General features: G+C 28.1%; 6 protein-coding genes across 6 annotated transcripts; 3 read left to right on the forward strand and 3 right to left on the reverse strand.

Annotated features, from left to right (window-relative positions):
- Positions 1-6,818: 6,818 nt before the first annotated feature.
- OCT59_007044 (uncharacterized protein) lies at positions 6,819-7,663 on the forward strand (the record flags this gene model as incomplete). Its single annotated transcript, XM_025331649.2, has 3 exons — positions 6,819-7,324; positions 7,406-7,471; positions 7,546-7,663. The coding sequence occupies 3 exons, from the start codon at positions 6,819-6,821 to the stop codon at positions 7,661-7,663; spliced, it is 690 nt and encodes a 229-aa protein (XP_025184597.1).
- A 3,171-nt stretch (positions 7,664-10,834) lies between these two features.
- On the forward strand, positions 10,835-12,148 carry OCT59_007045 (uncharacterized protein; the record flags this gene model as incomplete). Its single annotated transcript, XM_066144779.1, has 1 exon — positions 10,835-12,148. The coding sequence occupies one exon, from the start codon at positions 10,835-10,837 to the stop codon at positions 12,146-12,148; it is 1,314 nt and encodes a 437-aa protein (XP_065998465.1).
- A 1,780-nt stretch (positions 12,149-13,928) lies between these two features.
- OCT59_007046 (uncharacterized protein) lies at positions 13,929-14,504 on the reverse strand (the record flags this gene model as incomplete). Its single annotated transcript, XM_025324773.1, has 1 exon — positions 13,929-14,504. One exon carries the CDS (start codon positions 14,502-14,504, stop codon positions 13,929-13,931), a length of 576 nt encoding a protein of 191 aa, XP_025184596.1.
- A 1,859-nt stretch (positions 14,505-16,363) lies between these two features.
- Positions 16,364-17,675, forward strand: OCT59_007047 (uncharacterized protein; the record flags this gene model as incomplete). The annotated part of the gene is made up of 6 exons (XM_066144863.1): positions 16,364-16,571; positions 16,734-16,748; positions 16,867-16,911; positions 17,203-17,301; positions 17,391-17,402; positions 17,482-17,675. 6 exons carry the CDS (start codon positions 16,364-16,366, stop codon positions 17,673-17,675), a joined length of 573 nt encoding a protein of 190 aa, XP_065998466.1.
- Positions 17,676-19,609: 1,934 nt separating this feature from the next.
- OCT59_007048 (uncharacterized protein) lies at positions 19,610-20,355 on the reverse strand (the record flags this gene model as incomplete). Its single annotated transcript, XM_025314727.2, has 2 exons — positions 19,610-20,033; positions 20,103-20,355. The coding sequence occupies 2 exons, from the start codon at positions 20,353-20,355 to the stop codon at positions 19,747-19,749; spliced, it is 540 nt and encodes a 179-aa protein (XP_025184594.1). The 3' UTR covers positions 19,610-19,746.
- Positions 20,356-22,389: 2,034 nt separating this feature from the next.
- OCT59_007049 (uncharacterized protein) lies at positions 22,390-24,435 on the reverse strand. The gene is made up of 8 exons (XM_025314726.2): positions 24,336-24,435; positions 24,158-24,253; positions 23,825-24,051; positions 23,616-23,748; positions 23,433-23,546; positions 23,180-23,353; positions 22,927-23,091; positions 22,390-22,839 (listed from the first exon to the last, which is right to left on the reverse strand). Exons 1-8 carry the CDS (start codon positions 24,429-24,431, stop codon positions 22,819-22,821), a joined length of 1,026 nt encoding a protein of 341 aa, XP_025184593.2. The 5' UTR covers positions 24,432-24,435; the 3' UTR covers positions 22,390-22,818.
- Between the last annotated feature and the right edge of the window lie 1,493 nt (positions 24,436-25,928).

A 25,928-nucleotide genomic window follows, 5' to 3' on the forward strand; every position in this document is an offset into this window, starting at 1 on the left:
TCATTGTATCAATAAAAAAAATAAATCTCTTTATTCTGTTTTGCAAAAAAGAAAAAAACTTTAATACCTGTCCATTCTGTTGTCTCTAAGCCCAAGAACCGAAATGTCTTAAAGCAAAGTTTGTAATTAACGAAAGGAAATGAAAAGAAAAGGAAATAATAAAGAAAAACCTTCTATCTCTTCATCTTAGTCATCTCCAAGCCAAAGAGCCGAAATATCTGAAGAAGAAGTTCGTAATTAGCAAAAAGAAACAAAAAAAAGAAAAGAAAAGAACTCAATATCAATACCTGTAACCTGTCAGATTTAGAATTTTTTTTTCGATGCAGTACAGCAGTATAAGTTAATAATAAATAAGAATTATATTATTAAGTGGCCAAGGAGTTTTTTATTAAATAGTAGGTGATTTTGCTGAGCGTCTAGCAAAAAATGATCACTTGATCAGATCATCAAATGATCAAAATCAAGATTATCTTTTTTTTTTAAATTATCTTTTTTTGCATTGCTCGTTCATTTAAAATTCTTTATAAAAATAAGAAAACTTTTTTTACCATGAGTAATTTAGAAGGTTCTTGTGAAGTTGAAATGGATCTAATCGTTCTAACTCCCGAATTAGGTGATATTACTGATATACAGAAAACCGATGAAGAAGTTTCATTAAATTCAGAAAAAAAATCAAACAGTCCAAACTTACCTCCAGTCCGTGCACCAAGTCTTGTTTGGCAGTATTATGAAAAGGTGATTGATGATAAAGGTGTTGTATTACATGTAAAGTGCAATTTTTGTGATCAGAAATATAGCGCAAAGACTTCTACAGGAACTCTTAATGATCATTTCAAAAGAAAACATTCTAAGATTCAGCCTAAAGGAGTAGGTTCCATAGAAGCAGCATTCAATAATTCTCAAACACGTACAACATTGCCAGGAAAAAATCATTTAGATATTTTAGATAATCTCATTAATTGGGTAATTATGGAATGTCAAGCATTTAGAGTTGTGGATAGTCCTTCTTTTAAAGAATTGATCACTAGTCTCAATCCTGAATTTCAAGTTCCTTCACGACAAACTGTTCATAAAAAAATTGATAATAAATATGCGCAAAACAAAAAGATCATTATAAAAATGTTTCAGGTAAATTTATTTTAATTTATAAATTGTATTGATTTTTAATTATGACTTAAAAGTTAAAATCTTTTATTATTTAGGAGAATGATTCAAGAATTTCTTTCACTTCAGATATGTGGACTTTGGACACTGGTGCACCATACATGGTACTTACGGCACACTGGATTGACAATGAGTGGAAGTTAAAACATGTGATAATTGCCTTTCAAAGATTTCCTCATCCTCATACCGGCCCTATAAAAAAAATTCTGGAAAAAACTCCGATAAATGATCATTTTTCTAGTTTTTATTCCGAAGAAGCTCAGACACGTGATCATTTTTCTGAAAAATTTTTTATAGGGCGGACAACAAATTCAAGAAGTCACACTTAAAATATTTGAAGATTTTTCTATTGCAATAAAAGCTTCAACAATTACAATTGATAATGGTGCTAATCAAGTTGCTGCAATGAAATTACTTTCAACTGCACTTGAAACTAATTTACAAGTTGATTTTAATGTAATTAGATGTGGTGCACACACAATTGCTCTTGTGGTAAATTCTGGTTTAAAAAGTTTTCAAAGAGTTATTGATAAAGTACGAGCTTTTGTTGTGGAAATACGTAGGTCACCAAAAAAAGAAGAAGTATTATTTTCTTTAGCACAAAAGTTACAAGTTAAATACAGGAAATTAATACGGGATGTCAAAACTAGGTGGAACAGTACGTATTCTATGCTAGAATCTTTTCTTGCAAATAAAGTAATAATTACTTCAGCAATTTCTTTACATAATAATTTTGGGAATCTGAATTTAACTGATGACGAGTGGAAAGAAATTAGCCTTTTTTGTGATTATTTAAAACCATTTTTCGAATTTACTGAAGTAATGTCAGGTTCTAATTACCCTACTCTTGGAACTTTACTTCTTCTTTTGGACCATTTACTAGATCATATAACAACAACTATAAAAAAATCTGGAATATTATGGATAAAAGAAATTGCTAAAGAAATGAAAAACAAATTTGATTCTATACAAGAGAATCTTTATAATTCAAGTGCTTATTTAGCTTTAATATTAGATCCTTGATATAAAACACAAATTCTTCCTAACAATATAAGTGAAGACATGATAAAACAAATACTTGTAGACAAGTTTAATAGTTATAAGAATCTGGATCATCCTGAGAATGAAATTAATGAAGATGTATCATCAGGTGAAAAAAGAAAAGCATTAGGAATTATGGAACTCATGCTTCAAAAAAAGCAAAAAGGTAACTTGCAACGTAATGAAATTGATGAATATTTGATAATCCCTGTAGAACCTAAAGATATAGATCCTTGTGAATGGTGGAAAACCCACAAATCACAATATCCAATATTGGTCAAAATTGCGCGTGATCATATTTGTATACCTTCTACTTCTGTTCCTAGCGAGCAAGCATTTTCTAAATCTGGAGAATTAATTAGTAAAAAAAGAAATAGACTGGGGGATAGTGCAATTGAAGCATGCATGTGTTTAAATTCTTGGATAAAGTTATTAAATAATTAATTTTTCGTTTCATTTGTAATTACATTATAACTAGTTACATTATAATAAATAAAGTTTAATTTTTTTGAAACCCATTAAATTATAAATTTATATATAATAAAATAAATTAATAATTGATTAAATTGAATTTCATTGATTATATTCAGTCCATTGGTTCTATTGCTTCTATATTTTATTAGACTATTACCTTTACGGCTTGAATCTTTACCATCGGCTCCATCGGTTCCATCAGTTCTATCAGCTTCGGTTACCATCGGCTCCATCAACTCCATCAGTCCCATTAGCTTCGCGGCTTAATTTGGCTTGGTTCAACTTGGTTCAGCTTGAACCTTCAAACCAATAGGATTTGGCTTGGTTTGGCTTGACTTTTTATCGGCTTAGCTTGACTTTGGCCTCAAGCCGAACTAAGCCAAACCGTTAACAACACTATATAGTATTTATATTTGTTTATTATTTATTATATACTAAAACGTTTTTTAAACCAGCGAGATAAAGTTATCGTAGCTTGTTAGAACCTGCTGTTATGCACGAATTTAAGAAATATTATAAATCTTACTTTCCTGCTGAAACTGAAGAATTGCTTGTAGAAGTTATAAATGGATTGATTAAATTATAAAGACAAATCAAAAGAGAATGAACGGCAACTACAACGAAGAGCAAAAGTTAATAATAAATTATTATACGTAACCAAGCGTAAATACGGAAAGTACACGTTTACTCACCCTATAAAAAATTCTCAGAAAAATGATCACGTGTCTGAGTTTCTTTGGAATAAAACTAGAAAAATGATCATTTATCGGAGTTTTACTTGTCCTAAGGTCCTTGAAATTCTTCGTCCTTTATTCAAAAATTTTACGATATCTTCAAAATTCTTATCATGAACAATTCTGATCATTACGTTGCGTTATATGAAGACGCCATCAAATTTTGTAATATATTCAGTTGGACGGATTCGACAATTATGATCATTGCTCCTCATTTACACTGTTTACTCTTGAATTTAATTCCGAAAGAAATTATCCATCCCTTTAAAGCGGCTGGTATTAGTAAATCTCTCCTGAAAAATTTATTAATCAATTTTCTGTATGACCTTCATCACGCCATTTACGAAGCTATATGGAAATAACGTTCAGCTATGTGGAAAGAAACAAAGAAACGCTTTAATTTAACAAAATCCCCCCTTGGAAATTATCGTCATTCTAAATATAGATCTGCTACTCAACCACAATCTCACCGTTTACATATTGAACGAGGTTACCGCCATCCATTTAATGATTCGTGACACGCGCTCGATAATTCTATTTTATGGATATATTTAACATCCTCTAAGCTCTAACTTTATACTAGTGCTCCTACTGGGTTGGATTCAGTCAGGTTTGGAGAATATATCCGACTCGACCCAGCAAAAATAGAAATGATCCGATTTTAACCTGACCCGAGTATATTTAATTCGAATAACCCGGGTTAGACCCAAAATTTTCATTGAATAATATACTGTATGCTTAGTAATATATCAAAAATATTTTTTCAAATATAATTTTTCAAGGTAATTGATCTACAAGATGATCATATAGGTCACACAACTTTTTGTTATTAAAACTAAAGCTAAGCACGAATTTAAAGATATCTTAAATTCCTGTTTATTTATTGCTTTATATTTGAACTATAAAATCGAAATTATATCACTTGCTTTAACAGAAATTTGACTATACTTTACGTCTGCCAGGACTTTAAACACATGCATGCTATAATTGTATCTGCTTTAAGATTACATCTTTTTGCAGCTATCAAATCGGTTCCACCGGAAACTACTGGAATGCTGGTTGCTTTATTAATCATCAAAATCAACTTATTAGTTAATGTAATGTTAATAATTAAAATAATAATTCATACACATACCCGTAATTGCAAGGTGTCTCTAGCAATTTTCGCTAAGTGAGCATATACTACCTCATTCATCTAACAAAATTATATAAACATAATCAATATTAACGCGTAATTGATATGTGATTAGTGATTTTAATGATCATCCGGGTCTAATTCGGGTCAAAACTCGAGTCAAGGAAATGAATGACCCGACCCGATGGGTCGGGTCATGCGGGTCACGGGTTATTAAAATTGTTAGTACCGACCTGATTTAAAATTCACTCGGGTTGAATTATCCGGGTTAGACCCAAATTTTGCGGAGCACTACTTTATACCATGGTTATCTTCTTTAGATATTGATTTGTCTTCTATTTCTTTTTATTCTCATTATAATTTAGACTTATTTTATTTTTAGTATAAACCCGTTGAACTTTTTTTTGTTATTTTTCTTTTTATTTTTCTTTTTTTAGTGCCGGTTCTTAATTTCTTGTTCGTAGAGCTAGTAGTAGCGTAGTTTTATTGCTAGTATAGGGTGGGTTCTGCATTTATGCGGAATGAGATACGTAGTTCTAATTACCTGAACAGTTCTTGTTGTATTTGTATTTGAACATCCTGTTAGTGTAACAGACAACGTTCACTCCTCTTCTAGAAATAAATTATTTAAAAATAAATTAAATTTGTCGGAAATTTTTCCAGAATTTTTTTATAAGGATTATCGTATACCTTACACAGCAGCTTCTTTGAACAATGCGTGGAACAATCCGCATATGTATAAATAGTATAAATAAAGTTTGCAAACTAACAAGGTGCTTAATTGCTACTGTTTCTATCAAAATCCAATACTGTCCTATTAGGATAGTGAACCATACATTTGAACGAAAGCTAATATCATTCTTGCTTAAAAAATAATTATAGTTAAAATTCTTCAGCAATTTATATTTATAAAGGTGGTTCATAAGAAAATTTTATTATATTTCAAAATATTTCAAATGCCATAATTTTTAAAAAGTTAGTCACATCAATTGATATCAAATTGAATAGCTATCTTTTGAAAAAAATAATTTCTAGAAAATAACTACTTTTAGAATTTGTTTTTTTTTGGATCGCAATTATAAGAGTAAATTAATTAAAATAATATCCCGTTAAACAATTATCTCCGGTCTCAATATTTTCACATGCATAAGCAAAACTTTATCGATTTCACACATGAAACATAAATCAAAATTGTAATCAAAAAGAAAAAACTTAGGACTTATAACCAAAAATAACCAAACAAAAATAAAGACTATTGTGTTACAAAAAATTATTAAATTATTTTAATTATCATTTTTTCACTTTTAGGAATGTAATTATTCAGTAAATTATATATTTATTATTATTTCAGAGTTTATTTGTTTACAAGATTTAGTTGAAAGAATTTTTAAAAGTTGTTGAAAACATGAATTTGTGCGAAGATAAATAATTAATCTATAGTTATCAAAAGTTTTAATATATATAATCGTTTTGCAACAATAGTACGGGGATGATGAATTTTTGACCATTGATTGACGAATGGGTTAATTAAGTTATTTCTTTAGTTTTAAAAAATAAATTTATTTTTCATAGTAAAACATAAATAAAAAAAAATCTCCTATTACCTGGTTGTTGGTGTTATTTATTGAGGAGATAAAAATAACATCATCATGGATATTTATTAGAACAAAATAATCAATTATATCATTACACAAAATTTTTGCACCTTTGCCATTAAAGCAAACCAATAAAAGTATAAAGTTCGTGGGTAAATTTATTCACTCGATAGAATTTTTTTAAAACTTTCTTTTTTAACTAGCGTGATTAAGCGATATAAGTCATATAATTCACCTGATGGTTAAAAATTAATTCCGAAGTATCACTGAAGTTAAATAAGCAGGATGTACTACATACCAACTTCGGTATTTATTTGTTGTACTACTAAATGCATAAAATTTTAGTCTAATTACTTAATGTAGAAAAAATTTATTAACCAATCGATATTTTATTTTTATTTCTCGTATAACTGAATAAAACAAAAACAAATGAATTATCAATGTTCGTGATCCACCAAAAAAAAAGATTATAAAATATCGCTTATTCCTTTAACAAGAGAATTGATTTCTAGACATAAAATATGTGAATATTTCAAAGGATAAATTAAAGTTTTTTTTCTTTAAATTTATGATATTTCATTCTTTTCATATTTAAATATTTATTGTATCTCATATTTCTCTTATTAATTTGGTCGTACAAGTACATATATTACACTAATATCTTCAAAATATAAAATGTATTCTTTTCGGACGTCCATTTATCATGATAATATTAACAATGTTTCTGAAATATTGGCTAATTTTTTCAATCGATATATGGATCCTCATATTTTGAATTGGTGCCGACGTGAAAATGTTATTAATAATAATACGACGAACGTTTTAAAACCAAATGATCGTAACTTTCAAAGATTTGTAGACGCAGTAACTAGTCAAAATATCGATCCTACAAAACATACATTAACTGAAAATATTCAAATATATCAACAAAATTTTCCTAATAATTTCACTTCGCTCATAACATTTATGAAATTTGTTCTTGGGATATCTTACCTTTTAAGAAATTCTAATGTAATACACCTTGAAGACGTTTATTCATTTATTGGAATAACATATTTTTTTTATAGTAAAATAAATAATTCACAATTATTGAGCAACAATACTAAGTCACTTATTTTACAAGATATTCGTAATTTATGGAGTATTTTTCTTTTTAGAAAGGCTAATAGCCATACAAATTTGTAAGTATTATAATTTATTAATTATTGCATATTATATACTGTATATATTTATTACATATTTTATATTGTTTATTTAAATAGGAATGGTGAATGGGATGTTCTAGTTCAGGAAACTAAACATCCAGTTTTCACTAATTCACAAAGAGTGTGGGTAAATTTTTTATTCATATATATACGTAAAATATTATACCATAACTAATTATAATTATCACTAAATTTAGAAACTTGACCCCTGCGTTCAATATCATAGATTTTGGCACCACTCGAACTTCAACTCCGTTATCCGTTTACATTCAAAATTCGTTAACTCAAGCGCTTAATGACGCTTTAATTATTTAAATTTTGTTAATCTTGCATTGAATATTATAGAAAAAAATATATATATTTTTAAAATGTTTAATGCAAATAAAAAGTGGTAATTACACAAGAATTTTTTTTCCAAAAAAAAAGCATCTTTGGGAAAATCTAATAAGTAATACCAACTTATGAAACAAAAACAATCCTGCATAACACTGCGCAAATTCAAGTGATGTGGCTTAGCTATGCCACTGTGAGACTGTGGCAATCGTGACATTAATACGTTATCGGTTAGCATAATTCAATTACAGTATTTTTTTATACACATATTCTTTCTAAAGTAAAAATAAAAAATATAAAACGTAGATATTTATTCGATAGGGAATATGAATAATTTTAATAGGTTCGATTTATAAAATTTTAAAAATTAAGAGATTTCTTTATGAATAATTTTATAAAATTTGTTTTTTTTTTCACAAACATTATAATAGATCTTTTTAAACTTAGAAAATCTTTCCTAATAAATTTACATATAATAATCGTATTAATATATATACTGTATATATATATTCAGTCACCGTAGTAGAACTAATCGTTACATATTCAGGAGGTTTGTTTTTCGTGTTTAGAAAACCACGTTGTAAGATTCGTAGTCGCACAAAAAAAAGTTGTAAATAAGACAATTGTAAATAATACGACAAAGAACGGACATACACAGTGCAACACATCAAACACAATAAAACCAAAAAAAAAAGAGATTTCCTTTAATCATTTCTTTTCATCATGCAACTGAAAGCCTGACCTGTATCACAGTGTTACGCTAGTGATATAGGCTAAGACTTATTAAGATTTACTATGTATTGTAAACGAGTATATAATATGCACGTACAGAAATGAAGTAATATATATATAATAAATTACTTTTCTTTCTATCTACCAGATTGTGGCATTTCTAATGTCCATTATATATGTATTACAGAACAAAAAAAACCTCTGTGTAAAATAAATAAAATGATAAAATATTCCATTATTATTTCAATCGTAGTAAGCAAACGTGTATAAATGTTTCTTTTGTTGGGCGTTAGAATTTTATATTTATGGAATGTGAGATTAGTAATTAGTACAAAATGAGAAAGTTAATGATATACCACATATTTTTATAAATAATGTTTTCTCACGGTAGTTAATTCATAATAATAATGATAAACAAATGGAAAACCTTCAGCGTCACCAAAAAAAGAAAGTCGTTTTAATATAAAGTACGTAAAATTCTGAAACGCTCGTCCATATATTTACTTGTTTATCTGTTTATTTTATTTGTTTTTTCTTTTTCATTAATGAATATAGAAATTTATCAGAAAAATTTTGTATGATATAAAGTAGTATAAACTATACAATATACATAATAATATCAATCCGCAGTTATATGCAGTACATTAATGGGGAAAAGGCGTTTTTGTGGCTAAATAATATTGTTATCGTCAGGTTGATGATAATGAACCAAGGGCAAATTAAGCCGGATAAAAAATTTCTTTAGATTCTCATGACATCAAATTTTAAAAACGATACGGAATAGTGGCTCTTTTTTTTTATATAAATTTTTTTGACCTTTTATTGTATATCACATGATATGTAATTAGAAAATTTTTAACGTTGTTGATCGACATATAGAAGTTGCCGATTATTTAAGGATATTTGTTTGAAAAGTGTCAGAAATTATCCAATATATCCAATAGAGTTAGTAAATGAAGGATATAACTATTATTGTGACGTTATGCAACAACTTCAGGCAAAAAGGCAACACCAAAAATACTAAATTTCAATTGGCAAATAGGTCACTTTATCACTGGATTTCGTGATGTTTCCCTTAGATTTAATGTATTAGAATTAAGGTTAGGGCATTCTATCTAAATTTTTTTAGTGATGAAAATCCTATTTGCTACACCTCATAATCCTCATATGCCATCATCCATTCAAAACCTGATTTAAATTAGTGAAATAATAGGTCACGAAATTTCTTATGTTGTATCATACCGATATGAAAAAAGAAAAGAAATATTTATATATATAAAAAAAACTATCCCAGATTTTTGAAAATTGAATTGATAATCTAAAATTTTTTTTGCCCAGCCTATCTTTTCTTTTTGTATTAATATTGGTCAAAATTACGTTACTTTTATAATTTTTGATGACGGTTATCTACTTTATCTACTAAAGTTTTATGCGTAACACAATATTGGTATGTTTCAACATAATATTTTATCACATTAACTGTAAATGATTAAACACATTTATAAACCTTTTTTACATACACATTTGTTTTATAGAATATATTTTATTTTAAATGATGGTTCTACTAAAAGTCAGTAAAAATGATATTTTTACACTTTACACGCATTTGTGCTTTTTCACACAATTTTTCATATTTTTAAAAATATTTCATATTTTATTTTTAAATGGCGGTTCTATAAAAAAAATAATTAATTAATATGGTAAATACAATAAAGAAAAATTCTTTATTTTTGTGAATGCCGTATTACGTTTAGATCTACCAAGAATTATACCATATTCAGGTTTCACAACGATATCGATATTTTTGCTTCAATGCAGATCAAATACGTCTACTGCATGGTTTTAAATGGCCAATAAGGCAAGTTGTTGAAAATTGATACGCAACAACATGCACAACAAAGTTTCTGACATGTGAAATAAATCCCTATCCTTTTTTGCATTTCTTTATTAATCTCCTTTCGGGGTCAATTTCTACTGATTGAAAAAAAAAATAAAGTAAGACAACTTTCCTCTTAGATATTTTTCATTGAAAAGTATTTGGCGTTTCTTGTTCATGATTAGGGTTGCAGACATTAGAACATGAGATAACATAAGTCATAAACGTACTATTGAATAGTACGTAAAAGGTAATTGCCAAAAAATGCATGTAACCTTCTCATGATATTTGCAACATTATGCAATTAAATCGTACTATGAAATGGAAGTTTTGATAATCGGGCTTAGATAGAAGCTTTATAAACTGAACATTTTTCTTTGGTTGGATACCTAAATCGTCAAATAAAATATTTAAAAGTTTGTAAATATTTGAAAGTTTGTATCTGTTTTTTTAATAAATATCAAACGCAAATAAATTACAAACTCAAAACATAACTAATTACGATGTGAATATAACAGACATTATTTTTTTAGTATCCTCGAACCATGGACGAGACTTTAACTTTGCAATTTGTCGCCGAAGCAATGTCGGCTATAATTGGCTGTCGTGTAATAGCATCTGAATCCGAAAGAACAGATCTGCCTACTTTAAATATTGATTTAGTTCATAAATACTGTCTTCTTCAAGTAGATGATAATGGTGAGGTCGTTAAAAAATCTTACTTTGAAGAATTTGTTAAACAAAATGAAATTAGACAAGGCGGTGACGAAACCAGACAAGACGGTGACGAAACCAATCAGGGTGGTAGCGAAGTCAAACAAGACGGTGATGAAACCAATCAGGGTGGTAGCGAAGTCAAACAAGACGGTGACGAAACCAATCAGGGTGGTAGCGAAGTCAAACAAGGTGGTAGCGAAGTTAAACAAGGAGGTAGCGAAACCAGGCAGGGTGGTAACGAAACTGGACAAGGTGGACAAGGTCTTGAAATTGTTTATAGCCGTCCCTTTGTCATATCTTCGCTTCTCCTTTCTGTCTATCTTTTGCTATATCATAATTATATTTTCATGTTCATTGGCTTAATTGCTCTCACGTATTATTTTTTTATCAGACAAGTTGATGAAAATGTCCAAGTTAATCCTGATACATTTCAAATTTTTTTCAACTTTTCCGGGGAAAGTCGCTTAATATTCGTGGCTCCGAATAGCACTATCCTTGAATTGAGACAAAAAATTCAAGCAAAACTTAACATCGATAAACCTTTAAGTCTTAGTTTTTCTAGTAAAATATTGGATGATCGTAATACTCTAGAATCATACAATATCAAACAAAGTAGTACCATAAACGTATCATATAAATTATTAGGAGGTTCGGTCGGTGATTTTGTTATATCGAGAAGTTTCTTAAAACCCCAATTCGATTATGATTACACAAATGCACAAGACAATGGACAGAATAGACGTGGATATGAAACATATCATCTACCTATCGGATGGCAAAAATACGGTTTAGACGTTGACAGGTACGGCGATAATAAATGGTTAGGTACTGGTACAGATGCATGGCCAATCTCTTATCATGGTACTGATCTTAATGCCGCTAGTAATATTGCTGTTGGTGGTTTTGATTCAAGCAAGGGAAAAAGATTTGCATTTGGAAAAGGAATTTATTCATCTCCTTATTCTACTGAAGCTGAAGCTTATTCTACAACATTTCCATTCAACAATCATACTTATAGAGTGATGTTTCAGAACAGAGTTAACCCTGCTGATTTGCGAAAGGCAAATCAAGATCGATATTGGATTACAGTAACAGACCAAAATATTAGACCATATGCGTTATGTTGGAAAATGATTAGTTAGTTTGTTTTATAGATTTTGTCTATTTTTTATTAAATTACTGTATTTCTACGAGTTTACCAGCACTAAAAAAAATAGCTAAAATAAAAATGGTTTAAAAATGTACTATATGTATGACTTATAATAAATATTTCATGATTTTAACGATTTGCATAATTTTAGCTATAGATTGGATTCATTTTTTTTGTAGATTAGCGCATGGATTACAACTTATCTATTGTTATAATATTTATTTGTCTAATGCAATATGTTAAAAATAAAGCCCAACGCAGGTGAAAACAAAATTCTTTATTGCACAAAAAACTCATAATACAAATATAGGTGTTAAGATCGGACAGTATCACGTGATCGTGACGCAGAAATTATGTAACCTCGCTTATCGTTAGATCCGAAAAACTAGATGTAGTAAAAGACTTGATGCGACGAATCTCATCTTCCGTATCACATTAAAGATGTCATAAAATTTTCTGGCTTTATCTATTCTCTTGCGTACCATACCCCATTACTGTTAAATAATTTGCAAATCTAAATCTTAGATATATATATATATATGTCAAAAGGAATTACTGGTAAATAGCAGAATTTGCAATAAAATCAATAAAATCACATTGAGATGTTTCCAACGAAATTTATAATGAAGTCCAGTATAATTAAAGTCACGTGCCATTTAAATTCTCCTTATCATAGACTCCGGTTCAGGATTCTTATTCTAGACCCGGAGTCCAGACCTCTTACCTAGACCCTCCGGCGAAATGTTTGTCAATGAAGTAACTGTCGGTGAAAGTAACTGTTAGTGCTCATCTCTTTCATTAATATCCGAATATACTGAATATACTGTAGTAATCGCTACTCGTGATCGGCAATACAAAAATATTACAGCGAATCATAATGATTGTATAATAACAATTTGAAGAAAACCCTTTTCTATATAATTATTAACTTAAACCAAAAAATGCCAATAAATGTACTGCCGTATTACGGTATTAGCTGTATACATAGATCTACGTAATAAGCTATTTTTTACGAGGAAAATCAAACGAAGTCGCTTATTATTAAATAGGAAAATTCTATAATCAAAACTTCTTTAAAGAAACTTAATTTCCTTAATACGCATCAGTAACTGCATATTTACTATATTTCACTATGCAGTTACTGTCATTCTACATACGTTTTTTTATATATAGGTACAGTACGTTTTTATACTGTGATATATGGAATTGTGCATTTTCCCGTATCTCTCAGTATAAAAAACGTACCTAAACGTACTATCTCTCAGTATACAAAACGTATATTTCAGTAGTATCTACTTTTTTTATAGGGCAACTTACAATGCAGTTACTGAGTGCGAATTAAGATATTATAGCATTCTTTGCTTTCAATCGGTTAACTTTATTTACCTTAAAATTATTTTTTTGATAAAGCTGGTCTAGCGCCTGTCATTACAAAAAAATCATTAAGAATTAAAATGAAATTGAAAAACAGCTTAAAAAACTTGCAAACACTATGGTTAATGAGCATAAAAATACGGAAATATTAAACTTAATAAGGAATTTCCAATCTGGAAAGACCAATAAAATAGAATAGTATTTTTTTTTTACATATCATTTAACTTAATTAGATTAAAATAGAAATGCCTATAATAATAGATTCATAAATTTCATTAAAAAGTCATATTAATGCTTTTTTTTTCGAACTTGCCAACGTGAAACGACTTAACTTAATAAATACTCAATTGCTTGTTCCAACATTCTAATATATTCTCGATCATTAAGTGCAATAGGTGTTAAATTATTACCATATGAGGTTTAAAATTTGAAGAATTTACTGAGGAAATGTCAGTTGAACCGACACTAGAATAATTAATTTTATTATTATGAACATGTTCTTTATTTTCCTTTTCTATACCAAAATCTATGTCGCTGTTTTCTTGATTATTTTCAGCATAATTATTCATATGTTTATCTAAAATAATTTGAATGTTATTCCGCTTATAAATTGATTTCACGTCCTTAACTAACGATTCATAATAATTTTTTACGTTCTTTGGTTCCATATTCCAAAAATTCTTAGCAATTTTAGAGACTTCACCCATAGGAGGTAATTTACAATTTTTAATACGATATTCTTTCATTAACACCATTCTATATGTGATAAAAGCGTTTGGAAACAATTTTGGTTTATTATTTGTGTTGGAGTCTTTGATTAATTCATTCATCGTTAAGGTTGAAGGGAATGATTGCTTGATATCAATGAGAGTATTGTTGGAGTTGTGTCCACTAATATCAGTTTCGGTATTGTTCGCGTTGATTAATGAAGTAACACATTTGCGATTTTTTTGTTTTAAAGGAGTTTTGGGCATAATGTAATATAATAAAAAATTCTTATGAAAATAAAGAATTTGGTTATATATTAAAAAAAAACAGTCTTGAAGCAACCAAAAGTCCGCTTTTATATTATAAGGTCGGGAGTCCAAATTTCAATATTTCTTTGAGCGAAAATGAGCATTAATCCTAAATTCCAGCAATCAATATCGGTATTTAAAAAGCTGATACTCCGTAATTTGTAATGTTATTCCAAATTTATTGTTTCCGAAAACGGATTTTCATAAACGTTAATCATATCCTTCGATCAACCCATTGAGAAAATAACATTGATATGAGAAATCTTCACGTGAAAATGATCGACAGTCAATTTTCACACTAATTCGTAAAAGTATAATGTCTTCCAGACAATTATATTACATAATTACTGGTTGGTCAAAATTATTGTTTCAATCTTACGTTGTGGTAATCTTTTAATTCTTAAAAACCAATAGAATAATAAAATTTTTATTACTAGTGTCCTAATTTAATAATTATTAATGGTTATAGGGTATTTCACCGAAGGCCGTTTCGTCGAAAGTCATTTCTCTGAAAGGACGTTTTGCCAAAGGAAATTATAACTCAGGCCAAAGATTATTTTTCGGCGACATGGCTTTCAGAAAAATTGCCCCGATACCATTATTAATATACTGTATACTGTATATATATAGACTCAAAATATTTTCTTATTAAAGCATATGACATACAGTGACATAGTCACATTAATTGTTAGAGGTATAAATGTATACGTAAAAGATTTATAAAAGAACATTTTAAAAATGGCACACATCAATAATGAGATCTAATGATTACTGTTCAGTTAATATTTTGCAGGTGGACTATTAAAAGTTTTCAAAGATTCAAAATTTTCAAAATTTTTTATTAGTGATTCACAAATTAATTAATAAAGGGAAATGAAGCCTTAAAAAGGTTTCATTTAGGACCTGAATTTAAAAGTCAGCAAAGTGATGATTAGCTGGCAACTTCGTAGTATCACGTAATTTTGCCTGTTTCATATCGTCAGTTCATTTGCCACTGCAAATACATGGAAAATGTAGAAATTTTGAAATGAATAATTAAATGCATTCCGAAATTTTGCATGTCCGGAACGTCTTTACAAAAAAAAGTATATTATTTAATAAACTATCATTAGTCACATACTAATAAATTATTTGATAAACTATTATTCGGGAGTCGGGACATACATGTAGTTTACTATGATATTTGGCGAAAGCAACGTTATTTTACATTATCACATGTCAAAAATAACCTGTTGACTTGCTTGGTTAATTAAATTTATATTAGATAAGTAAACATTAAGTTTAAATATTAACGAATAATGAAATTTTATTATAATTAAAAGTTATGAAATTATTTAATGTTTTTTTTTAAAAAAAAAATATTTTAAAATTTATAATAGAATTGGTACTAACTAACTAACTAAAAAACTTTTAAGGTTTCTATCATATAATATTTTAAGCCATTATCGCCGTTTCAAATTAGTGCGACCCCCGTGAGTTACCCCTCTATGGAAATCAGTATTCACAAATCTGGAAAACCCGGATTTTCCTGAATAACTATGTAGAGAAGGGTCGATTATTAGTGGTTACCAGAGGAAATCTTGTGAAATTTTAAGTAGTTTCTCTTAAAAAACAGGGTAGTGTTACACAAACTTGTTCATAGGAAAATTACTTAAATAATTGAGATTTCTGCATGAATTCCTTCGGAAATCGCTAATAATCGACCCTTCTCTGATAACGTAATATTTTATAATAATTGCTGATCACTTTTTGGATTTTCATTATCGGTTATAAAATTCTGAATTAGCAATGGTTGCACCGTTGCAATACCAATACTTATGTACAGAGCTATTAAGGAGAAAAAACAGAATGACTTTGCTGGAGTTGATGCTGATAGACTCAAGTTATGGAGAGTTAACACGGATCAAACTATTTCCGAAGAAATACTAAATGACGAATTAGAGGATACAGCAAAAACAATTGGAAATACTTTTCTTGATGTCCAAGGAGGTAACATTCGAGTTATAGTTAGAGCTCCTGATACTGGTAAGTAAGTCACAACAAGTTTAGTCAACGTGATATAATGTATTTTTTTTCGTCTTCTGTCATATCTAATACCGGATACTTACATAATCTTGTGCTTTTCTCTCCTGCTTCTTATTGTCAAACACTCAAACCCGCCCAAAAAACACATTCACGTTATCATAGCGCAACCCATTGCTGGTAAGTGGGTCGTAATATATGTGAGTGAATGCGTCTTTGCTTGATATTCCATAATAATTCGAATTCACAAATCTATACTGATTTCATTTCATTTATTATTTCTCTTTCATCATATTAGGAATAGGAAGTTTGACAGCTGGTATCAAAGGAATGCAACTTCAAGGTAATTAATTGTTGTGATCCATACACGAGTTTTATTACGAAAATTCGAACACTCTTTACTCACATTCTATCTACTATCCGATTTTGGATTGTCAAAGCGAATTGAATCAGCATCCAACACACAATCAAAATTTTTTGGAATAATACCTTACGTTGATCCAAAAAGATTTAATGGACGAAGAATGAAAAAAGACTCGGCACAATTTGGTCATTAAATGAAAAAAGTGATATCTATAGCGTTGGCGTTTTATTTGGGAGATATCTAGTGGTAAACCTCCCTTTTATGATGAAGGAGAACAATATGGTGTTGATTTGGCTTTAGAAATTTTACAAGGCCTTAGAGAAGAACCAATTCCTAATACGCCTGAAAATTACATTAAAATTTATACTGGTATGTATAACTTTTTTTAAAAAGAAAATTTCGGCAAATCCTCTTTAAAATTAAATCATTTATAAAATATTATATTATGTTTTTAACAGAATGTTGGAACGGTAAGCCGGATAATCGTCCAACCATAAATCAAGTAACAGAAAGATTAAACATTAACAAATGAACATAAGTTTAATTCAGCTAATAATAATACTTCTTCAAATACTGATGATTCATTACACGGGGAAATGTCTGAAATTATTCAAAATTTTGATAAAATAAATACAAAAGAAATAGTATCTACATCAACAAATGAAAATATTTCATTTGAAAAAAATTTAGAGATTCAACATTTCGCAAGGATATTCTTGACTATTTTAGTAACTATAATATAAAATCACAAGAATTTTATAATTGGCTACTGATTAATCAAAATAATAATTCAGATTATATTTTCTTACTTGGATATTGTAATTATAATGGAATTGGAACTAGTGTTAACAAACAAAAAGCAGTTGAATTGTTTCAACAGGCGGCAAATTTAAGCTCAGTATAATCTTGCCCTTATATATCAAAATGGAGATGATGTTGATAAAAATTTTGACAAAGCTTTTGAATTATTTAGACAATCGGCAAATGGAGAATATTCAGATGGTATCATATGGCAGCAAATTCAGGAGACAGTATGGCTCAATATAACCTTGCCCTTATGTATAAAAATGGAGATAATATTGATAAAGATTATAGCAAAGCTTTCGAATTATTTAAACAATCAGCTGAAGGAAAATATCCAGATGGAATAACAATGTTAGCATATTGTTATCATAATGGAATTGGAACTCGCGTTAATAAACAAAAAGCAATTGAATTATATCGACAGGCGGCAAATTTAAAAAATAGTATAGCTCAAAATAATCTTGTCAACATGTGAAATATATTCATTTTTTTTATAAAAATGGAGAAGGTGCTAATATAGGTTATGACAAAGCTTTTGAATTATGTCACAAGCTCAATATAATATTACTTATATGTATCATGTATGGAAGAGAAATTAAAAAAGATGTAAGTCGTGTAATTTATTGGCATGAGCAATCTGTTAAACAAGGAGATAAAAATGTTCAATATAAATTAAAAAAAAATTAAGATGATGAACCTACTGACAGTACATACATATTCTTTTATATAAATTATTATCTGGTTGAAAAGAAAGCCTATTGTATTAGTAAGTAAAATGATTGTAAAATAAAAAAAAAATGATGTATTAACCATTGAATAATATTTTATGTGAAATACCTCGTAAATAAAGTAAATATCTAATAAATTTAAAAGTTTTTAGGTATGATTTTGAATATAAATTATATAAATTAAACAATTAATAACGAGTTTTAAAATCTCAATAAATATTTTGAAGATTAATAGTACGTATTCTATGTTTTATTGATATCTTGATGTTATACTAAAGCATTATATTCAAAGCAAAATTTTTCTTAAAGCACCAAATTATTTAGTGAGCATTACGTCAAATTACAATATATTACTCAACCGAATTTTATATCAGTCTACTATTTTTGACGCATTACGTCATTTAGATTAAATATCGCCCATATTAGATAAACAACGCTAATAAATAGAGTTTGGTTATATGGAACATCATGAAATTTTTAGGTAGATCGGTTCACGTAATTCCATATGGATTAGTTGAATTCCCATATATCCTACGTCGAAAATACCATGTGTTTGGAACTATTCAGATTTCCACATAATTCTACAATATGGATTTTACGTGGAAAAAATTTCCTGATGATGATCTTGGACGTTTGCATAATAACACATTGGTTACGTATAATGATATCACGTTAATTATTTAAAAAATTAGACTTTTTATATAAAAATTGTTAAAATAGGCATAATCTTGGGTGGCATGCATAATAATACAGTTGTTGTACAGTTGTACTGTACATATCAGTCACCCTATCTGCTATTGGGTGACTGATATTTTTACCCGTCCAATAACTATAATTTAAAAGGTTGTTAAATTGTTATCGTTCAAGAATTCTGAGCTCACAGTCAATAGTCACTTTGGTGCTCGTTCATAAATAGACACTTGCTGCAACCACAATCCATTTATGCTTTAGATACTTTAATTGTATCAGTTCATCGAGTAAAATACTGTATAACCAATATTTATTTCAAAGATAAAATACTAAACGCTAAATTTATTATATTGATAATTTAATTTCAGCACACGTGATATTTGAGAAAAAGATCAGGAATAATTTTAGGCTTTTCATGATTGTAATATACTGTGAAATTTAAAGAACATGTATTTATGACAAATACTAAATTATTTGCATAAAAATTTTTTTATTGAACTAAATCATGAGTAATTGATATCAAAAAAAAAAAAAATCTATATATCAAAATTTTGATTCAAGTTTCTACCATTCCAATATAAGTTTTATAATTTCAATACAATCTTCTGACGAACTTTTGTTGCTTTAATACGAACTTCGGTTTCTCCGGTTTCTTCAATACGAATTTTGATTTCTTTAATACGAACCTTGGTTTCTTCAATGTGAATTTTGGATTTTGCTCTGGTTTCTTCAATACGATCTTCGGGTTTTCCGCTTCTTCTAGTTCTTCTAATATAAGCTTATTACCTTTAATATTCTTGGACCATAAATGTGATCCAATTGATAAACTGATTGTACCGATTAAACTGTGACACTTAATAACAGCCGTAAGGTCTTGATCTTAAGAAAATATCAATATTTATTCATATTTAAACAAAATTAAGAATGACAATCAAATTGAATTACTACCTGTTATAATCATTGCTAACGTTACTACGGCAGCAATGGCTATAGCACCAATACCGACCGCTATACAAACAATAATAGCTGTATTATTCCAAAGACAATCTTTTTCTTCTATTTCATTTTTTACGTCAATAGATCCATTAAATTCTTTAAGATTATTCATGGTTCCCAAATCTGAATTATCTTTATTAAATATCGTAGTTTCAAATTGAAATTTCATGGTTTTAATGGGATCTTTATCATCCTTTTGTAACATTTTGATATTATATATAAAATCTAAGATTTTTTTTATAAAAAAAAAAAACAAAAACCAATAAATAAATTAATTAAAAAATAAATATAAAAGATCGTTCATTATAAATTAATTTAAATAAATTTTATAACTTACTCTTTATAAACCTTTTAAAAACTTGAGCTTTTACCAAAATTTTTCTTTTTAAATCGTGACTTTTATCAAGAAAAAAATTTTTTTTTATGAATCACCGAGTTTGAAGGAAGAAAATGGTAAACACCTCGATATAAAAATATTTGATTTATATATTAATGAAGATATAAATTTCCTAAAAAGGAAAGCTTGATTGTTTAAAGTTGCCACGTTTGATTTTCAGGAGATCATACGAAAGTTTATGAAAATCATGAAAATCATTACGGGATCACCCAAAAATCCCGACACCCATAATATTGACAGACTATATCTCAACTGACTCAACACCAAAATCCCGATAAATGCAAATCCCGAATCCCGATTGAATCAAAATCCTGACTCGATCAGATGAATTTGAGATTGTATGATGTGGCGCGAAATACCGTAAGTCGCCCTGGCATAAAAATAACCTTTTAATATGTTTTTTCGATATCGAACACGTTAGCTATTGAGTAATTGATAAATATGTCCAGTACATACAAATATTTTTTTAAAAATAAATAGAATTGAATTAAATGATCGGCAGATAATGAACGATCTGACCGAAAAAAATGAACGTTGATTTCCTTTTATCTCTTAAAAATCGATTAGCCAGATAATTAGGGATTATTCACCCGAACGATTAAGATTTTATTAACAGAAATTAAATAAAAGTATTCGTTCCATAAAATTCACAACGCTAAATTTCATCCATCCTGAAACTACTAAATTAAATAAATTAGCTGTTAATACTACTGTAATTTTATTAGTAATAAAGAAAGGATCCTAGATTATTAAGTTAATTTAAACTATTACTTATTAGTATTAGTAGAACTTACCGGGGATATCAACCAGATCAGGCGCCACGTTACAGTCGTTACACGATTCAAAATTATTTATATAGAGTGCATGACTAATAATAAATGTCACATTATAATTTCACGCTGTTAAATGGTTTCTAATGATAAGGATGATAATGATAAATACTTAATAGTTATTCGGCTTGAATATATTTCTTTCTCCATATCTTGCTTTTATATAAAAATGATGTAAAAAAACCTTAAGTAAATTAGATGGTAAATTGCTAATGAAGGAAAGTTTTATAATCATGAGGGAAATCGGCTTCTTTCAATTAATTTGCAATGAAGAAATAATCATAGGGAATGAAGCTCTAAAAAGTGTGTATTCTAATTATTGTCCAGAGCATAGCGAAGGTCATTCTATTGTTATGTACTAGACGATTTTGATCTGAAACCCATGCAGTTTTCTTTTCTTCCTTCCTTCATTACGAGATTTAGCTTACGTAGTCCTTTAATACCGACGATTTTTTAAAAAATTAACAAATGTAACGAATTAAAAAAAAAATCTGCTGATTTAAATAAAAAAACAACCCGCAGTAATTTAAATTACATGATAATGTTTAGTTAATTTTTCAATAAAAAAAAAAGAAAAAATCTCCTGTATTCTAACTTAAGAATATATATTTCGTAGAAGAGAGAAAACCAAAACAATAGCAAAAAAAGAAAAAAAAATTTAAGACGTATTTATATATACATGAATGACCTTTACGTATTTATGTTTAAATAAGTATAATAATGTCGAAATTTGAATAATTTAAATTCAGTTTAATATTTTTTTTTTCCATTCATGTCAGCTTTTTTTATTTAAATTATCATGTATTCTTCCTTTACTATTAATTAAACATCCATAAAATGAAAATTTATATTGTATTAACAAATTAATAAATTTATTATTTGAAAATTCTTATTACAGAAAATTTGATTGGAAAAGGACAACAATAGAATGTCAATTCGCTACGCTCCGGACAAATAATAAAAAATTCTTTTAGATTTGGTCACACCGTTTCTAGAATTTTTTTTTGTATTTAAATTTTAACATTAATTTATTATAAAAATCTTAGATTTAAAATTATTTAAAATTAATTGTATGCTAAAAATTGTAAAATTTATATGTTTTATAGTAATTTTTATAATTATATTTCAAGGGGCGTCGATGTAGGGGGTGATGAATTGTACAATCACGTGATATAACACGGCTTTAGACATTTCCTCATTTCTGCATTTAAGGAATAATTAAATACAGTCATGCAGTATAGTTTCGAGTTTGGAATTTGCGAGTATGATCATTTGCATTCATTTCATGAATCAGGAAAGTGAGAATAATTTTCCATAACATAAAATAATCATAAAAATTTTTTTTATTTATAAAATTTATCACATAACAATCATAACGATTTATTTATTTAACTTACTAAAGGTGAACATGATAATCATTCATAATTAGAATGACATTTTTTTAAACATCCTTATCCAAATGCTGCATTTTTAGGCAAAATTGTTAATATATTAAATAAAAAAAAAAAAAAGTTTTAACATATGCTTAAATAATTATTAATTCATTTACCTTCAAAATTCGTTCATTACTTCTATCACCAACGATTTCAATAGAATCAATAATTTTCCTAACTTCTGATATTTCTTCAGGGCTAAGTTGAATTTTTCCTGCTTCAAAATTTTCTTCTAAATATTTAACTCTTTTGGTACCAGGAATAGCAACAAAGTCGTCACCCTATAAAATATATATATAAAAAAATATATATTTTTATTAAAAAAATTATTTATACAATATCATATTTTAAATTATTAAGTATATTAACCTGAGCTATAACCCAAGATAAACAAAGTTGACCCGCAGTTACTCCTTTCTTACTCGCAAATTCATTGAATTTTTGTACAAGTTCCAAATTTTTATTGAAATTTTCACCTTGAAAACGTGGAACTGTTCTTCTATAATCATTTGGTTCAAAATCATCAATAGATTTAAATTTTCCCTAAAAATAATTTAAAATTTATTGAAGTTAAAATATTTTTTTTTTTCATATAGCACATTTTAATAAAGGGGATAATTACTGTTAGAAAGCCGCGCCCTAGTGGACTATAAGCTACTATATTAACACCTAATTCACGACAAGCTTCTAACATTCCATTTTTTTCAATATCAAGAGTCCAAGGACTATATTCCATCTTAAAAAAAATAAATGATGTTTTAATAATTTAATATTTAAATAATATGTCGATATAATAAATAATTACTTGAACTGCGGCAATAGGATGAACTTTATAAGCACGTCGAAGAGTTTTTGCAGAACATTCAGAAAGACCAATATATTTAACTTTTCCTTCTTTAACAAGTTCTGCTAAAGCACCGACAGTATCTTCAATAGGTCTATAAAAATGTAAAAACAAATAATTCATTATTATTGCGCTTGCATTACGATTGGTTCTCCCCCAAGCAAACTTACGTATTAGAATCCACACGATGTTGATAATAAAGATCGATATAGTCTACCCCTAATCTCTTTAAAGAGTTTTCGCAAGCTTGACGAACGTATTCAGGTTTACCTGATACATTAAATTCACCATTTGGTCCTCGAAAGAATGCAAACTTTGTACAAAGAAAAACTTCATTACGACGTTCTTTAAGAACTTTTGAAAGAAGGGTTTCGTTGGCTCCAGATCCATATACATCCTTTATATTACCAAATTAAAAAAAAAAAAAATTTGCGATATTCCGTTTTTTATTATTTAATTAATATTAACAAATCATAAATTTTTAGAAGGTTTTAAATACAAACAGCAGTATCCCAAAAGGTACATCCCATATCAATTGATCGATTCAATACTTTAATATTCTCTTCTTCATCAGTTGAGCCGTAAAATTCACTCATGCCCTTCCCAATCAAAAAGAAAATTATATTAGAATCACGTGATACGTAAGTAATTATGAACTATGAAGTAAGTACTGGGACATACCATGCATCCTAAACCGATTGCAGGGATTTTCACACCAGTTTTACCAAGTTCACGAAGAAAAGACATCTTTTTCAAAAAATGAGAATAAAAAGACATAAAATTAAATTCTTCAATAACTTTGAGCTCTTTAAATACTTAAAATTTTTCTTAACCTGGAAAAATCGTTTATGCGTTTATACCAACTTAATTTAAAAGTAGTAAAGGCGAACTTTGGAAAAATCATCTTAATCTCGCATGATCATAATTTAAGTTTAAAATATTTATCCAAGAATAATATCCTTTTATCATTTAAAATCATTTAAAATTTTTGGTGCATTAAATCACTAAATCTAAATAATCATCAATAAATTGCTTATCATTTCCAAAGAAATCTTTTCCCCTGATCGGCACCATTTATAACGATCGTGATTATACCGGATCAGCATAACGGCGTAAAATTACACTTAACCTAAATAATTAGTAAAAAAAACCTATTATGTACACGGATGATTAGTAATATTCTGCGGAATAAATATTTGAAGACTTTATTTTAACCCTTTTTGATCTAGTGTGTCAATCCATAACATATCCCGCAGTATAATCTTGTAAATCATTGATTGACCAAAGTTAATATCCGTTTACATTAATCGGATAATCGGACAATTGGATAATTATGTCCTGTAAGCCTCCTGATTTTTTATTGACTTGGGTCAATTTAAGATTTATCAGACTATGCTGTAGGTTAGTCATCTAATATGCAGATATTTGGATAAATCCAATGTCCGTTTATCCGACAAATTAACAGATCGACATTCTATTTTGAGTTCTGTTTCATTATCTGTTATATTTATTTGTACGATTTCCTTTGATAACGAATCTCCTTTTTATCAACTTTCGTTGTTAGATCCCATTACAAAGATACTGTGTATGTACTTTTTATTTAGTTAAACTTGAATTAATCTCTTAAAATCATCGCGTGATATAGTATTTTAGATATTATCATATTATAATTAATTACGAATTATTTATATTTATTATTAACCTTAAATAAGTTAGAGCTATTATTTATTTGTGTCTTTGTAATATGATAGCCCCATACGGGGTAATCGGGTAATTGGTTGCTCCAAATATTCCATAAAGTCTGATTATTAATCATAAGTTGAAAATATTTTGTTAAAATTTTATTATGAAATTGAATAATTTATATTTATTTTTAGAAAGTACTTTGCTTTATTTAGAAACATAAATTAATAATTTATTTATTTATTTCAAACCATTATTCGATTGATTCGTTGAAAGAATATTAACCTCTTACAGATTACCAATATCCAGGGGTAACATTAGACGGTCAGCGTGATTAATAATACAGTATCTCATTTAGTCTAAGAGAGCGAATCAATAATTTAAATGATCGATGGGAATAATGATCTTTTAATCGATTTATTCTTTTTTTTTTCTTGAGATCGATTTGGAACGTAGGAGGATGATAAAAAGAAGTTACGAATTTGTTATATCGGTGCGTCAAAAAATTTACATATGAGTTCTCATAGACTAATAATAATAAAAGAAATTGGTAATTCTTTAGTTCATAGATATTATTTTTCAAAGCTATAT

This window comes from Rhizophagus irregularis, chromosome 15, assembly GCF_026210795.1.
Source record: "Rhizophagus irregularis chromosome 15, complete sequence".
NCBI lineage: Eukaryota > Fungi > Glomeromycota > Glomeromycetes > Glomerales > Glomeraceae > Rhizophagus > Rhizophagus irregularis.

What these genes read in the sequence shown, in the direction of transcription:
- OCT59_007049 (XM_025314726.2), bottom strand. Translation starts at nt 24,431, where the DNA reads ATGTCTTTTTATTCTCATTTTTTGAAAAAGATGTCTTTTCTTCGTGAA. An exon ending in ATCCTATTGCCGCAGTTCAA is followed by an intron (nt 23,547 to 23,615) that starts GTAATTATTTAT and finishes ATTTTTTTTAAG; the next exon opens with ATGGAATATAGTCCTTGGAC. An exon ending in TAGGGCGCGGCTTTCTAACA is followed by an intron (nt 23,354 to 23,432) that starts GTAATTATCCCC and finishes AATTATTTTTAG; the next exon opens with GGAAAATTTAAATCTATTGA.